This window comes from Diadema setosum, chromosome 8, assembly GCF_964275005.1.
Source record: "Diadema setosum chromosome 8, eeDiaSeto1, whole genome shotgun sequence".
Taxonomy (NCBI): Eukaryota; Metazoa; Echinodermata; class Echinoidea; order Diadematoida; family Diadematidae; genus Diadema; species Diadema setosum.
Window position 1 is genome coordinate 10,612,589 of NC_092692.1, and position 18,302 is coordinate 10,630,890.

An 18,302-nucleotide genomic window follows, 5' to 3' on the forward strand; every position below is an offset into this window, starting at 1 on the left:
AAGTGGAAAAAAGGGACCACCTCACTTCCTGTTGTCAAATCTCTGAAATGAAAACAATGCCCCAAAGTTTTTTAAGTTAACCCAGATGAATTATATATGGTAGATGAATTTTACCGGGGTTTTTTTCGGAGTGAATGTGTTTGAGTATAGGCCTATGATGTCGAGGGAGACTCTGAGATCTGTACAGTCCATGCTGCCTCATTCTGAAAGCAGTGTTACAACAACTTCACTCTGCTAGTCTTTAATCTTCAGCATTTGCATATTCAGGATTGCTCTCGGTAACCAGACCAGCTGTGTAAGGACTCTGAATGATGGCCTCCTAATGGTGGCTGTAAACTACCACTAGAGGTCTTTTTAACATATATGTGGTGACATTACTTCCACTTCACGTAGGAAGTTTGCAGATGATCTTGGCTTTACGTCTCATAGAAAGTCCTTGGATGACATGAGCCGAGTACTGACCCATCTCAAGACAATAGAGGAGTACTTCATCTTCAGGAGACTTTGTCCCAACCTTTATTAGATTGTCATCAGACCCATGCCTTCCATCTTAGTAACCATCTTGCCAACACTATGTTCAAGGTAGCCCTCTGTGGCAAGCCTTCCAAGTATAGGCTAAGGAAGTCCACCCTCCTTCACTGCAGCACTCGATCACTCTCCCTCACACTGGAAGGAAAGGATGGCAAGTGTCACCAGTGCCGTCAACGCATACCCTGACCTTCCAAACACGATAGCATGGGGGGGGGGGGGCATTTCATGAAGCGTTTTGTCTGACCAATTTGCTCTCAGCCAATCAGATGCAAGGAATTTAATAGCTTATAACAGTTTGTCAAACAGAAAAGATCTGACAAAACACTTCATGAAATGCCCCCTTGAACAACCTGCCATCAATGCGCCTGAAATTCCACAAGCCTAGATTTCCCTACTGTAACTTGAAAGCTTTGACCCCAAAACAGGTTGGTGAAGATGCTGGTCTGATGTCATCTCTGATACCACCCAAGTTACCTACAACACTGTCTCTGGCCTGGCAACAAAGCCATAAGGCTTCAACGGGTGGTGCTCAAGCAAGTATTCATGTCTTCATCCTGTTTCTATGGCAAATAATCGCCCTCTGACCACTGAGGAAGTGCTGAACATCACCAGATGTGGTTGCAATTAAAACAATTGCAGGACTAATATGCATCTTTAGCCTGAGAATTCTGCAAATTTTGGGCTGATGTCGCCTGCTGCTAAACATACAATTAAAGGGTTCTTTAAAGACAACAAAAATGAAAGTTTTAGTTTTAAGACAAGACTGAATGGGATCATGATGTCAAATTGTATATCATCAACACCTGGGAACTGTGAGAGAACTGAAAGAGGTATCTCACATTGCTCCTTGGTTGATGTTTTATGAACAGTTTTGTACGGTATTGCATTAGGACAGTTTCGTTTATGCCTTCAACAGTTTTTGTTGTTGTTTTAATTCAAGAAAATCAGGTTTGCTCTATAACATCAAGGCGGTACTTCTAAATTATATCACATCAAAGTGATGGAGGTTATGATCCATTTCAAACTCGTCGACCCCCCCCCCCCCAACTCCTTGCTGGAAAAAATCTACAATGTAAAGGGTTTTTTAGTTGTGTCATTAATGTCCGGTATGTTTTTGTCTGCAACTATGTATCTCTGCATTTCCTGTATAGGATTTTTCTGCACTTTGTTAATATGGTTTTAGGGGAATGCATATTACAAGCTTTGCTTTCTAGCTTCTCCTCCATTTTCAACATTATATGATAAATACCATGTATCTAGGCTCCTTAATATATTGTGTTAGTATTATATTTTTATATTCAACCTGCATGTAGAATATGATGGTATATTGATTCCTTGCGAGACGTTTAGCGAACTTATATTGTTGAGACTTTTGTTGAGACAAAATGAAATATATAAGAAATTGTGTTCAACATCGTAAGGTTTATGAATATTAAATGCTCATATATGTAGGTCCCCTATATACTGTAAGTGACACCCAACATATTGCACATGCAACACTTAATGATAGCGTAGGCACGGGACTGGAAATAAAGTAAATTTCTTCTATATTTCCATGCATATGTTTTGCCATTCAATAGTACGTAAGCATAGGAATGGCGGCCATTTTGAATAAAAAAATGAGCTTTAAATGATAAGTGAACCTATATGATTTGCTTGCAAATGCAGATGGAGTAACTCTGGGAACAGAAATGTACAAATTTTGGTGGAATAATTGGTCATATAATGCACATTATTGTGTTTATCACGGCCGAATTAGCATATCTGGCGGCCATTTTGGATTTTTGCATTTTGCCGAAAATGCTCAAGGTTACGCGAGTGGCATCAATCGGATTTGGAATTAGCACCCTCGAATTGACAAGAAACCATCAAAAAACATTGTATATATCAAAAAACAAGGTTGGGTGCCTTCTAGCCTGGACTACTTTGAGTAGTTGGCACATTCAATGAATATATGTCCTACCTGTGAATACGACAAAGTCTGAACCTACAAGAAAATAACATTAGAGGGCCAAATTAATACGGAGGGAGATAGATACACTTTCCGTGCAGTCAAACTGCTCAAGGATAGAAGACTACGTCTTGAATGATTACTGTAAGGAGGTGGCATAGCAAGGGAAGAGAACTTGTTAGAGGGGGTGGGTGATGTGAGCAAAGCACCTTTACAAATCACTTGTCCATTTCATTTTGTAAACTTTGACATGAATTGCTTATACTATTCTACTCAAATATCCACAGTCAACTACAGTGGAGTCTCACCAGTATCACAGTTTTCTCCGGTGAACCCCGACGTGCACTGACAAACATATGATGTCTGGAGGTTGACACAGAGGGCGCCATTCTGGCAGGGATCAGGGTCGCATAAATCAGACGGCGTCTCACAGTTTGTTCCCTCCCAGCCCAAAGAGCAGGAGCAGAAGTAGCCACCTCCGCTCTGGGATTCAAAGCAAATGCCTCCATTCATGCAGGGATCACTCATGCAGGCCTGTGCGACTTCTGCAGTCAAATACAGCAGAAATACAACAGCACGGATGAAAGTATGGATTGGAAAAAAAAAAAGTTTATTCTCCAACTTCTTTCTGAGGTAACGAGAGTCATTAAATACATGATGAAACAGCATTTGCATATTGTTGTACCTTGTATGCAACATCACAAAGAATATCTTACATCACATATATTCATGTACAAGTTCTTATGAAGCTGCTGATATTGCAAATGTTGGACAAACAATAATGTGTCTTTCGTTCTGCCATGAGAAACATATAGCACTGGATTTTCACTGAATATCATGTATCATAAGTAGGAATTCAGAAGACTAACATAAACATTTTGCAGTGATGATACACAGTTTATACCTGTTTCACAATTGGTTCCAGTGAATCCATCCAGGCACACACACACGTATGTGGCTTGGTTTGCCTGCTGAAAACAAGTTCCTCCATTAAGACAGGGATCAGCATTACACGGCGTTTGCACTGGAAGAAAAAGATAGAGAATATCATTTTAAAAAAGTACCGATGGAGTTCTTCTGTATTCATTCCACTTGTAGGATCATTACTGTTTAGCAAATTTTGAACAAAACAGAGCCAATGACCTGTTGCAACAAAGTGCCATGCTGTATTACTATAACAAAATGCATACCGCGCATTCTGACTTGACAAATCTGGAAGTGAAATCTCAAGATGTGGACCAAATTCCTTTTGATGCAACCACATTTCCATGATTTCATGCAAATCACAATTCTCAGAGATAATCCTCACTATACATTTGATTCCACTGATTAATTCTCTCCCATTTCTGTCATGTTTGTACATGTATAGGCCCTACGTATTTATTCATATATTATTATTATTATCACTATTATTATCATTATTATCATTATCATTATCATTATCATCATCATCATCATGTCCATCTGAAAATTTAGTCATGTGAATACTGTACGAGCTGAAATTTTCGCGTACAGATATTTTCGCGTGTTATTAATTTCGCGGTTGCGAGGGTCTAACTGAACTTAGCTATTAGCGCGTTGTTATTTTCGCGTGTTGTTATTTTCGCGGTTCAAAGGCGATTCGCGAAATTCGCGAAAATGAAACCACCGCGAAAATTTCAGCTCGTACAGTAACAATGAGAAGAGGCTAGCTACACACCTTCACAGTAAATGCCTGAAAACTGTGGATCACAGAGGCAGACAAAGCCACCCAGTGCATCGATACACAGTCCCGAGTTCTGGCACGGGTTTCCGGAACAGTCAGTAATATCTTGGGGGGAAAAGACAAAGTAGTGAGACAAGAAAATAAACAAAGTATTTCTGACCCTCTAACTCACATAATAAAAGTTGCATAAAAATTGTGTGAAAAGGTAACCACAATTCAAAAATTGATTCAAAATAAAAGACGAAATTGAGGGACAAAGTGCCATAATGACACTGCTACTATTTCCACTGTGACGGAAAAAAAAACAACCTGTCAGATATTCATAACATATCAAAGAAAGTGATTCTTTCTAAGTTTTATATACCTCTATGTTTCTTTTCTATTCCACAAATAGCACTGGTGCATCTTTATCTTGAGAAGAGTGTTTTTAATTGTATTCTGAGAATCACCCTAGATCAAGTATCTCAATGATATACTTATATTCATTTTCAAAATAATAAGTTTCCTTCCGATTTTGATTTTGTGTGAATCACACTTCAAGCTGTGGTGGATTTATATGGTAACAAGCATCATTCTGGAAGTTTCCTTGAATCAGTAAGAAGAACATAAACAGGGGTGGATCCAGGAATTCCATAAAGAGGGGGCGCCTTTACAAAATTAAAGGGGGGAGGGTGGGCGCCCAGTTAACTCCTCCCTTGATCTGCCACTGATAGATTACAGGAATGATGAAACTTCTCAATATCTATGAACCATTTACATTAAGTGTCGACAAATTAGCTGATGCATGTTAATATACAATGTGGAGGGGGTTATAAACAGAATGAAGCGTTTTTATTTCAAATCAACATTAGTTGACCTTAGCTGAGTGACGGTATTTTTTAATGAAATATTTTGTGCAAACCTACTTAATTCACAGTTGTCTCCAGTGAATCCAAGCTCACAAGTACACTGATAGTCTACGCCATTGAGACCGCACGCTGCTCCATTTTGGCATGGGTTGGATACACAAGGGTCTACCAGTTGAGCTGACAGGGAAAGAGATACATGTAGTATGAAATCAATTTGTATGTGTGCTCTTTAAACAAAAATGGTATAAATTAATGGTATGACTAACTTTCAAACAATTGACATATTGCAGACTAAGATTGAAAGCATCATTAGATACTGATTCATACCTTGCCTCATATGTATCAAAAAGTTGTAACATTGCACGCGCACTGCAGTCTTTCAGAACATGACTATTAATTATTATCAACTTCCTTCACGTAATATTAGATCAGTCTGTATGTAAAGTTTCTAGTACACATTGTCCAGCCCTTTAACATGCGTTAAATGACTCAGTTCTAATCATACATTTACATTTAAGGTTGAAATATTAAAATAAGTGAGGACAACCCAGTACCAGCCCTATCTAGCAAAGCCCGAGAGGCACCGCACAGAAACCTATAGATGGGACTAGCGAAGCAGACGTTCAAATTGCGTTTTTCTAATTCTCGATCTCGGACTATGAAAGTTCGACGTATCTTCAAATTATTGCAATTTACTCCCTAGAGTTTCATTGTGACACTTACTCTATAAGTGCATACCTCTGGCTCGGAGTAAGGAACGTAATGTTCATAATGAACATAATCTATCGAAACAGTTCTTGATTTAGTTAGCAGACAGCGGGTTTACGCGGAAAAGGCAGCCCTGCTTCTTTTCTTCGTCTAGGTACCCCAGATAGAGCTCTGTATACAGCTCTATGGTACCCTTCTAGTATTTCTTCTTTTGAGTAGAGAGGGCAGCAGTCACAGCAATCGAACGACGATGGGTCAGGTGCGACGATCGACGCGAACCGTCCTCAAAATCGGGTGTGTATATTATAGAGATGATAACGTTATATACACTTGGCAGAGCTGTCTTAGTACCGTCACCGTCATGGCATATAATATGATTCCCCAATTTCCACTTTTCTGTCTCTGTTTTCTTTTCATTCTGTTTGTTTCTTTCCTGTCTTTCTACTGTTGTTATTTCTTCTAGCATTAAATGTTAATGTTTGTTTCTCTCACTGTCTATCTCTCTAATACGAATGTTGATCGAATATCTCTCATTTCACCTGCCCACGGGGAGGTGAAGGTTAACGAAAGCAGTTTTGGTACACTCACCGTCCTTTACTTCATTAATACTTACCAGCTTCACAGTTTGTTCCAGCAAAACCACTTGGGCAGTTGCAGAAATAAGAGTCCGTTCCGGAAAAGCAAGTTCCCCCATTCATGCAAGGGCTACTCGCGCATGGGGCACTCTCTGCAGATGAGAGAAAGTTGCAAATGTATGATTAAAGTGAAACTCGACATCTGCTTTCAGATTTCACTTGAAGCTACACTAGTACCCATGATTCATGCAAATCGATCTTTTCAGAAAAAAAAAAAAAAGGATCATAATGGCATTATAGGCCTAATACCTTTCATGACACGAATGCAGCTATAGGGACCTACACAACAAAACAAAACTTTTTTTTTTACATTTCTGTAAATGAATAATATTTATCAAGTGGAAAAATTATCTTTTAACAAGAATCTTTCAAAGTGTTTAATCAGCCTACCTGTCTCGCAGTTCGTGCCGGAAAATCCCGAGGGACAGGAACAGATGTAACCTGTTCCCGCGGAAGCAATGAAACACACTCCTCCGTTCTGACACGGTGCCGAGTCGCAAGATGAAGCTGTTTATCAAACACACACGATAACAAAAAGAAAAAAAAATAGAAGCACATACGTTATGAAAATAACACATACAATCACACACACACACCACCTTTCTATCCATTCATATACCCACTAATTTTTCTCATTTCTTTGTAAAATAAAAGAAGGCATGTATCAACACTGCCTCTGACGTATATGCATAATTTGGCTGTCTCATTTTCTTGAGCCTGGCAACATGATGTGGACTAAAACAAATAGTAGGACAGTAGGGTGGCTATGATTCTATCATATTGGTCTGTGATTCATCATAATGCAGTCACGTGAATGCAGGAAAGATCGAAATCATTACGAGGCGCCATCTGTCACCTTTAGTACTTGCTGTATACCTTGTGTAATATGGACTGAGGCCACGGAACATTTTGTATTTTTCATGGGTCTTCGAAGGGAAGAATCCCCGCGCGGAAGCCAAGGAAAATTACAGGTTTTGTTGTGATTTTTGATAGTTTTTTTTTTTGTTTGTTTTTTGCTTTTGTGTGTTTTTTATGAACCAAAAGTGTGTGCATGTGCTATCAATTGGCTATGTGAGGGAAGGGGGATACATAAGTCCCAGCCTCCAGTCCGGTTCCGCGGCCCCTTATTTATAGGTGTAAAATTTCCCAATTTCTGCACAAGAAGACATTACTATACAATTCGATCGCTTGCTACTTTTCCGAGAACCAGTCCTACCTGTCTGTGCGATGTTCTGGCAGTTCGAGCCCGTGAACTCTTCTGGACACATACAGGTGTACGATAGACCATCGGCAGCGTTCAGGCACAGGCCACCATTTTCACAGGGGCCGCTCTCGCACGGATTCACCCCTAGAAGACGAAAAATTACGCAGCATCGCGTCATTAGTATCATCTCTGTTGAATTCATCGGTAAGTTTAATGTGTTCTTTTATTACCAGGGCCTTCTTATTACCCTTGAATTGTGGATATACACCGGGTTAATATTTTTTGATGCCTGTAATCGGTTGTAGGTAGTGATAATACTACCTTTCACGATGCAGTTAGTGAATTTGCTTATGACGATCGTAATTTCTTGTAATGTCACTGAGTTTCAAATGATGTTAGAGTAGACATTCTACACAAATTATATGTTGAGACACAGTGTCATGACACGTTCAACACACAAAACTTGAATTATTTTGTTCGTGTTATGTTCGTGTTATGTTTTAGCAATATCCAAGCATGTCATACGTACGTTAACACTGGTCATTATTGTGATGTGCAATAAAGGAGAAATATAATTTTAACAATATTACTATATTATTTGAAATAGAAATACAATCCATTAGACATTGTCAGATACGCTTTGCAAAATCCTGACCGTGCTAACTTCATCATGAAGTCTGCTGAAATTGAGTTATTCGCAACTTAATATTGCTCCATATATATGAGTAATGTAAACAACCGATGTTCATTGTACTTATTGCAAAAGTAAATTAGATTTGATTAATTGGGACATTTGTCGACACTTGATGGGATCTCATGTGGGATGGCTTGCTGGTTTAAAGTCAACAAAGAAATACAGAGCACTTCGCACTTGTTTCACAGTTGACTCCGGCAAACCCAGTGGAGCATGCGCAGAAGTATCCGCTGCCGTCTGACGAGATGAAGCATTGGGCGCCATTTTGGCAGGGCGATGAGTCGCAAGCAGAAGCTGCATGTGAGATTTTAGAATTGAGTATATAATTAGTGATAAACGTTTGTAACAGAGCTGACGCGTTTATCCCAGAATATATACTAGATACACATTCTTGCATATCCAATTTGCAAACAAAAACCTGAAACAATGAGAGTTCACATTATGTGTCAATACAGTTGTTATAATTAAATCACGTGACTTCATTACCATACACTTCGAGAGTCGTGTGAAGAGCACGTATTCATGCAAACTAACTTTTTCATTATCTAAATTGCGGCGGTTTGTTATAATGACATACAATGATATTTGATAGGTTCTGCGTGTATAGCTTAGTCCACTTTATAGGTTCAACCTAGCGTTATCCGTGGTTTTGCTGCAAAAGTTTGAATTGACTGATTTGAATTAAGCCCTTAGAGAAAAAGGCATTGAACTTTCTAACAACAGTACAAAAAAGTATTTTAAAACTATCGACGTCACAATCACGTACACATGTTGGCTTACCTGTTGTTGTGGCCGTTTCACACTGCAGCCCGGAGAAACCCGTGGTGCATAGACAGGCGAACGAGGAGTGATCCCTTGCAGAGAAACAGGCGGCGCCATTTTGGCACGGGTCGCTCAGACAGGGATTTATGACTTGGGGATTTAGGAGAGAAAAAACAAAACAAAACGGAAAACTCATTGTAAACCTAACGGTATTTGGTTTACAACATAATAAGTGACTATTTTCTTCAGATACAATGCACGATATTTTGAGAAAGGTAAAATATCCCGCACATCTACAGGTCCTTTAGTCAATGCCCATCATGTACAGCTGGGTATACATTATTTCAGGTTATCAATGTACTTATTTGCAAAATATATAATTGAGCGTTGTATTTCATATCAGTGTTCAGACTGTTTGGTAATTATACTGTATTTCGCGTACACATTATAACAAAGGTACAGGTTATGAAAATGCAAGGTTGAGTTTTGTATAAAAGTAGGGTACATCATTTTCGGATAAAAGCAACGAAGAGTTTTCGTCATAAATCATAATTATAATATGTGCTATAAGTGGAATAGTTCCCATAGCTCAAAATATGGGAGACTTATGAGTAGTGTAACATATTGTATGATGATATAAATTCATCTTTTTAAAAGTATCTTACCTGGTGAGGGTGTGGTAATAGTTGTTGTCGAAAGAACCTCACAGTTTGTACCAGAGAATCCAGAGGAGCAGAGACACCTGTAGGCCGAGTTGTCACCCAGGGCAAAGCACTGGCCGCCATTTTGACAAGGACTCGATGAACACGGATTCACCACTGTATTATATGAAATGTCCAAGAGGTCACATGTGAACTCACAACTTTATATGTAAAGCTTCTCTACAGGAACTCCATAAATCTATCTATCTAAATATCTATTTATCTATCCACAATGTATCTATCTATCTAACTCTCTATCTACAATGTATCTATTTACCTATCTATCTATAACAACTGTATATTATGTATATGTATTATCTATCCTATCTATCTATTTACATACACATACATACATTCAATTAGAATATGAAAACAAATTTGAGGATCTGAAAGGCTAATTAAGAATGTTTTGGATTTAACCGTGAACAAAGCATGTCTTTGAAAGACATATGTAAATTGAAATAAAATTGAAAGTTCAAAATTGATCACGCTCTTGTGATATAGAGAAATGATGCGTAACAACGTATGATTTAAATGTAAAATACGCTACAATCATACACGATATAATGAGAGTGTCTCGTGACAATACACATACGTGGAGCTGCAGTTGTTGCTGCGATTTGTGCAACGACCTGGCAGTTGATTCCAGTGAAATCAGAAGGGCAGAGGCACGCGTATGCTGAATTGTCTGCTTGTGCAAAACACTGGCCGCCATTTTGACACGGGTTCGACAAACACGGGTTGACAGCTGCAAGTTGAAATATGACAAAGAGAAAATAAAAGAGCAGTAATAATAACTGACAAAAAGAAAAAAAAACATGAATAGGCGAATGGCGATAAACGAATATTAATGAGATAGCATTTCACATCGAACCAAAGTCATAACACCCATCTACCAAGGACAGAAAAATCTGTCTGTTAAGGAGTTTCACATAAACGGTGTATTTTTTCGACTTTGATGGCTCTCCTCATACGAGGTATATAGTCTCCGTCTTAGTCTTAGACTGATTTCTTGGTCAACCATATACATTTTGCTACCGATTAATATCCCGATGACGCGATTCTTACCTCGAAAACTTTCTGCTTTCAAGCGTGCAGGATTTCACCTGCAACATTTTATTTTTCACTTGTGTATCACACAATAACCCTTCAATATTGCTGATCAGGTTCAAATAGAATGAAAATTAGCAGACAATCCATTTCACTTACTAGGTGCTGGAGTCGATGACTGCGTCAGAGCGATGACCTGACAGTTTGTACCGGAAGAGCCTGACGGACAGAGACACGTGTACGCCGAATTGTCGCCCTGTGCAAAACACTGGCCGCCATTTTGGCATGGGTTTGACAAGCATGGATTGTCAGCTGTATGGATATGAAAAGGAGTACGAATACCAACTTAATGATTTGTATTTCGACGGGAAGTAAGTATAATTCGTCATATCATGTTCTCAGCAGTATCGTTGATCTGATACACGACTTGCAGCAAGTATGAATGATTACAGATGAGACTGTGACATTTTCGACATTTTGCTTTCTCTTTCAAGTTATTAGTATCGGACTAAATCAAAAGCCTCGATCACTGAATGCACGTAAAATAACGGTCAGTCATTGGACTTGTAGAGACTCGAATAGCCATAAGGACAAGCGGGTACATCGAGACCATGAGAAAACATTAATAATAAATTGCCTTTATTCTGCAGTGAGTACTACGACGGCGATAAGGAAACAATCACTATTATTCTTAATTTCCGAAGCGTTCGAGTTGCGAGCTTTATCATCCTTTCTTATAAACAGATGAATTCAAGTGAAAAAAAAAATCCTAAAATGATCAGATTAAGAAAAGAAAGTCTACCCACTTGTCTCTGCGGCTGTGGCTACAGTCGAAACTGATGTTTGACAATTCGTTCCCGTGAAGGCTGACGGACAAAGGCACGTGTATGCCGCATTTTCACTCTGAGTAAAGCACTGGCCGCCATTTTGACACGGATCTGATATACATGGGTCCGCTAAAAGGCAGGTGAGAAAGGAAATAACTTTTTGTGTTTGTAAATGTTAAAGCACTCGGTGTTACAGTAAACAATATTACCACTACCTAACAGCCTAATATATAGTATCTTTACATCACACACACAGGTTTATAATAATTACATTTCTCCTTGGTTGCCTTTGCCCAATTCTAATCTTAAGTAATAATAATGACATAATATACTGTTCAGACATATTGATCGTATTTTTCCATCTCTCCTCGATTTTCAGATTTTTAATTCGCTTCGATCTCCCTTTTCTTCTATAACATTCCAATGAAATTTCTTTCAACTTTCTCCTATTCGTTTCATTCCTTTTCCTATTAGTCCTTATAGCCATTCATTCTCCCCCACTTCTTCTCCTTCTTGTATAGTCCTCCTTTTTGATCTACTCCTTGTCCTTTTGATATTTTTCCTTTTCTTTCGACTTATCTGCCTCTGTCCTTGTAGCTATGTAGGCCTACCTGGGGTTGTGGTGGTAACAATCACTGAAGAGACTTCGCAGTTTATTCCAGAGAAGCTTGACGGACACAGACATGTGTACGCGGTGTTGTCCTCGTGAGCGAAACACCGGCCACCATTTTGACAGGGGTCTGACAAGCACGGATTTACGGCTGCACAAAAACGAAGAATGATAATCATCGAAGTCCATTTCATTGGCTGTTGTTGATGTTATTTGAATTTATTTGGCATATTTCATTCCCCTAAGAATATTTACGCCAGATTAGCGATAGTATAACGCATAGTCACTTTCCTTTTAACATTATTTCGATATTTTGTGGTCTTAAAGTCAGGTCCAGGCCCGCTACATAATATGTACGTATTACTGAGAAGGATATAGCAGGTGTTATTACAATTTTTGAGGGTAGAATTTGGTGTCTTCTTCCTTCCTTTCTTTCTTTCTTTCTTTCTTTCTTTCTTTCTTTCTTTCACTTCTACCTGCTCTTTCCTTATCTGATCTTGATTTTTATACACTAATACTATGTGAGTTGCTGTGTGGTTCTTGATTATGTTTTGTATAACACTACGGTGCCGAATAAGGAAAATGATGAAAATATCAAGTAAGGAATATCATTAGTCTAAAGTCACTTAAATGTATGTGCAAGCCACTTTCAGTGTCTCTGAATGTTGACAACACAAAAGAACCCTATTAACATAATATGAATTTGATTGACACCGTATGACATGCCAGCATTCGAAAGATACTTTGGTATACGAAGGCATAGTTCCTGAATTTGATTGACACCGTATGACATGCCAGCATTCGAAAGATACTTTGGTATACGAAGGCATAGTTCCTGTCTGGTTGATTTCCACTTTTTTATGATTATCTGACTTAAGTAACATACAGGGGTACACATCGTTGCAATCGATGAAATACACGTGTATGAGAACATTCATACTTACCCCGTGGCGATAATGTACTGGACTGAACCTGTACCCAAAACGTCGAACGAACTTGCACAAAGGTAGCTCTGCGTTGAATATGACAGAGAATTGCTTGAATTAAGATACATGTAAATTAGATAAATTTTATATGCCCGTGAGTATAGCCCTAATAGTAAAAGTTGCCATTACATTTTTATTCTCAATACGTTTCAATATCATATTCCCTATCGTAATTCAGTGATATAACAATATACTTAACGTGTGTGATGTCTTTGCATGTACATTTGTAAATTAAATTCATATAGTTGAATCCTTGTATAGAATATTATCATCTAATGATTACTATACGCTGTAATTTGCGAGATAAAAGGAAAGGCGATGGGAGAGAAAATAAACGGACATGAACATGAACAGCAAAGATAGACATATCAAAGTCAAGTCAGCTAAACAATCAAAAGTCCACTACGTAAAGATAGAAAGAAATAAAGAACAAGACAGAAGAGAGAACAAACAAACAAACAAACTCAAACAACGAGGATGGCGGACTTACAGAAACTGGATTTCTCCCAGGGCGCTAGATGGAGCTCGCCATACAAACGCGAGATCCGACGGAGTCTTGTCAGCGTTGTCCGAGTGTGTTACGGCGTTCGAGGGCGATGAGCAGTCGAGCGTTTGAAAAGAGGACGGAACGGACGTCCACTCACCGACGGGATCCGTGGACCCGACCACCCTGGCTTGTAGGAGCAGGCCCCGTAACGATTGGGTTCCAGATATTCGAACTGTGAACAAGATGCGATAGAGATAATTATTATGATGTCACTTTTGACTTTCATCTAATACTCTCTCTATATATAATATATACTTCATTGTTTCTATACGAATTTTCACAGCTCATAAAGGATTGTTTCTTTTAAGCACGTTAATATATTGCATACTAATGGCATTTGGTTCCGCCATCGCCCGATAAGAAAAGTACGGCAGTTTGTTCTGTCATAATAGGACACCGGGATACAGAAATGTAATTGTACAAAATAAGATATTCATCTCTTTTTTAATGAAAAGTACTCATTGTTATGGACATTATCTTGACATTGCTATGTCCCCTGCCTTCTGATAGGGGGACAGCTATACGATGCAAGTCGCCCTTCTTGATATGCTACAAAAATTAGAATAATTGTATGCAGAATTCTCTTTATATTTTCTGTGTAATCAATTAATAATCGTTGCCCTACTATGACGTCATATCTGCTGTTGTTCTCTTCGTAATCATGATATCCAGGGACAACGGCGCATGGATTGAACCAAAACTATAGATATTCATAACTTTTGAAGGGATTGTCCGACTTTCCTCCAGGTTTAGTTATATTCTGCCTTCACTGAAGCCATGCATAAACGTATGTTTTGAGTTTACTTCTCGGGTGTCAAGTTGATGAGGGGATAGGCCTATATTTCACTGTGTACATGTACATCATTTCTGACTTGTTCCTCTTTGTTCCACCCCCCCCCCCCCGAGACAAACGACAACAACAGCGTGATGGGTGCCAGTCGCCATACGTGATTCTAAATCATTTCTTTTTTTTCTAAATGTTTCTACGTTCATTTATTTTGTTTTATCGTAATTCCAGATATTTGTACATGTACGTTCACTTAATCTTATATTTACATGTACATGTTACTGTATCATGACAGTGTCCCGTTGTTAATTTGTCACGAATATTTATCTTTAAACAAATTGATTTGTTGTTGTTGTTGTTGTTGTTGTTCACTCGATGTTCAATGGATTTTAAACAACACAGCCCTGAGGAAGACCGGCAGCTAGTCTATTTTAAATCTGCATGATTGCATAATTTCATTTCATCTTGAATTTATTGTCTTGATATGTGTCTACTTTATGTCTTTAGAAATGTGTTTGTCCATCCTATGCTGTTTATATATTTTATGTTGATCAGGCCACTCTGTATAAAGATTCGCAATAAATAAATAAATAAACAATAAAAACTCACAATCGTTTTGAGACATGGAGCAATATTGTATCTGTCAACTAGTTTGTGAGAACGCAGTTTTGCTTACATCAATTGTATTTCCTTCATGAGCAGTACTGAACACACTATCGTATACGAATGTGGCATACATGTATGCTGGAACTATGATTTAGTGCCAAATCGTGCTTTCTCTATCATGAAAGAAGTATCGAATTAAGAAGAGAAACACCTGCAAATACGAAAGCACGCTGGAGACATGATACTGCTGCAAGAATCGTACGGTATACATCATAAATGTTATAATGATGTATACTTCATGATGTTCAAATACAGTGTATTGTACACATAGCAAATAACAAAAGACTGTTTACTGTGATCTCACGATTAATATCGGGAATTAATATTGCAATTTCACCTTTTTTTAGTGCGCTCTATGCACGTACATTGTACATTTAGTTGAAGAAGCTTGTATAATTATACATCTACATGTACGTGTGTGTGTGTTACCATTACGTGTACTATTATAGTCATCAGCAAATTATAGTAACTGCAGTCTCAACGATCAGGATAACGGTGTCACACGAAATAAATAACACTTATGAAGGATATATTTTACAGTTTGGCTTCTTTCTTCCATTCATCTCTTCAAATCCAATGTTGTTTTAAGTAAAATCATGCCAAACTTCCAGATCTAAAAACAAAAATAACAACAAAGTTATTGCGTGTTTTTTTACGCATATCAAAATCGATTTACAATGGGATCTTATACCGCTCACAACCTTTATTAGGTTTCTGTAATTTCATTTGCGTCTTGCGCAAGAAATCCCGGACTATTTGTGACTTTATTTTCCCCTCATGGGACAGGATTTTAGGAACGGTTTTTTTTTTTAACATAGTAATTATATCACCAAAAGTCACCAAAAGTTTGAGGGCTACAAAGAGTAGGTGTACACGCTTTACTGGAAATGTTCGTCATGATTCATACATACTGTGCTTACCTGATGAATTGATGAAATTGATGAAGAGATGCAGTTTTTTGACATAGCTACTGGATAATCTCATTAAAACCAGTACTTTTCTAACCAGAACCAGTTCACTCGAGTGATAAGGGCGAGTTTGGTAACCCACTCACGACCTGTAAAATAGACGCCCTTTCAATTGCACTTCCTTGTGCTTTTCAGTGCATGTGGCGTCGTAAACATAGTCACTCTTACTGTAAGTCTTGGGTTGACCTCGTGAAAACTGGCACGCATGGATGTACTTTTGAGGCCATTGTTTGGCACTCGTATTATACACGACTTCTTAAGCTATTCCTATGTCCTTCAAAGTGAGGAAATGTTTGGGCGGTAGCAAGATATTTTCGGAGAAATGGCCAATTCGTAACGGACGCATCACATTAATCATATTACTCAGAGGATAATAGCACTCCTGTTAAACAAAACTGCCTCGAAAGCGTGACAATAGAAAGAGTTCACATTTGCGTAACAAAGGCTGAAGTGTATTGTGCTGGCTGATTATTTAATGTGCTGTTACGGTCCAGCGGAATAAGTAGTGCGGAGAGATAGAGTGAAAAATAAGAAGATGTTGGCAAAACCAGATTTCACGTGTTGAAAGCCACAATGGAAGAATCTACAAGCTTACCCGGCCATGTATGCACTTGAGGATTTACCGAATTCATTTTGTTTAGTGGTTTGCGCAGCTTTTGCTCTTCGCGGGTTTACTCGAATTTGCAAACAGACGACGCAAATACGAGTGTTTGTCCTTTCTTTTTCTTTTCTTTTTTCCTGCCCCCATTCGCAAAGTCACACGTTGGAATTCATCACATTCCTCATCAGATCGGAAGTGGTAGTGGACAAAAATGCGGAGCAGGGCTAAATGTGCATGAATGGAGTTGTGGAATGCAGCTGGGAAAGAATAGAGTGAAATCGATTTTTTGAAAGTGGATTGACACTCAGGGACATGATCTTTTCATATCAAATACACGCTACAATAACTGGAAAAACACAACAAAAATTGCATTCAAATGTCCTTTCATGTGTGATTTGCCCTTGAAAAAAAGGTGTGAAGAGTGAACACACGTAAGATAAACTACACTGTGTTCTAAAAATCGGATATATAATCGGAAATTTATGAATTTAAAATGCAGCGCAAGTCTTTCGGACACAAGGACTATCAGTCAAAGCCCCGTGAATACGCAAATGAGATGACACTTCCAAACGGTTTTAAACAATTATGCATACACAAAATAATATACAATTCTGATTCAGCAACTAGAATTTCTCCCTTAAAGAGATGGTATTGTTTTGGTTGAGATGGGGCTTCAGGTTTATTTGTGAAATAATGAGAAACCTCTTGTGAAATACATGCTATATATATATTTCAAAGAGGAATTGAAAGTTAATTTGATGAAAATTGGTTATGAAACGGCTGAGACATCCAATACAAAGCAATCCTAATAAAATGTGGCCCCACCTTTCATTAAGACCGCTTTGTTTTCACTTTTTCTAATATCTCAGTCATTTAAAAACAAATTTTCATCAAATAAACATTGATTTTTCTAGAATTGTATACTCTTTAACATTTCATGAGCGGTTTCAAACTATCTCGCAAAAGGTTAAAATGAATCATCATCTCAACTAATAATATACCATCCCTCTAAACAAAAGTCGTCAATGGTAAGTCATTCCATCTCTAACAGATACATGTACGTATACATTGTATGTTGCCACGAATAAGACTTCATTTGTTTGATTTCATTCAAGGTGACACTTAGTTTAGATTTAAATGCAAATCATTGCAAGAATTAACAGGCAATGGTATCATCCCCTCATCTGTTTTATGTGAGGTACAGTGGCTGATTAACATTTCATGAAACCTCATTTATACAGTTTTATTTGGATATGCTTTTTATTCACGACAAATTTTCATGTAACATCTAGCTACTATTATGTGTGCTTGTTTGTTTGTTTGTTTGTTTCTTTGTTTGTTTTTTGAATTCTACTTTACCTATACTGGAAGTCAACTTGAACAGGACCTGGCGGGGCTATCATTTCGTTCATATTCGATGATGTTTTCCTGTGCAGAGCATATCGCACTTTGAACATAATTATTTTGTACATTATAGAAGAATGAAGTTTGGTATGACATCATTTTCGTAACTTCTTCACC

The 18,302-nt window shown here is 38.1% G+C and overlaps 1 protein-coding gene across 1 annotated transcript in view; it reads right to left on the reverse strand.

The window, feature by feature from the left end:
- The window catches only part of LOC140231807 (uncharacterized), a 213,791-nt gene that overhangs the window by 187,381 nt on the left and 8,108 nt on the right, over nt 1-18,302 (reverse strand). The window contains 16 exon segments of the mRNA XM_072311960.1: nt 2,791-3,027; nt 3,387-3,506; nt 4,182-4,292; nt 5,093-5,212; nt 6,357-6,470; nt 6,769-6,885; nt 7,595-7,726; nt 8,454-8,570; nt 9,057-9,188; nt 9,704-9,856; nt 10,335-10,487; nt 10,949-11,101; nt 11,596-11,745; nt 12,228-12,377; nt 13,171-13,238; nt 13,703-13,931. Coding sequence (XP_072168061.1) covers nt 2,791-3,027; nt 3,387-3,506; nt 4,182-4,292; nt 5,093-5,212; nt 6,357-6,470; nt 6,769-6,885; nt 7,595-7,726; nt 8,454-8,570; nt 9,057-9,188; nt 9,704-9,856; nt 10,335-10,487; nt 10,949-11,101; nt 11,596-11,745; nt 12,228-12,377; nt 13,171-13,238; nt 13,703-13,931 — 2,256 coding nt within the window.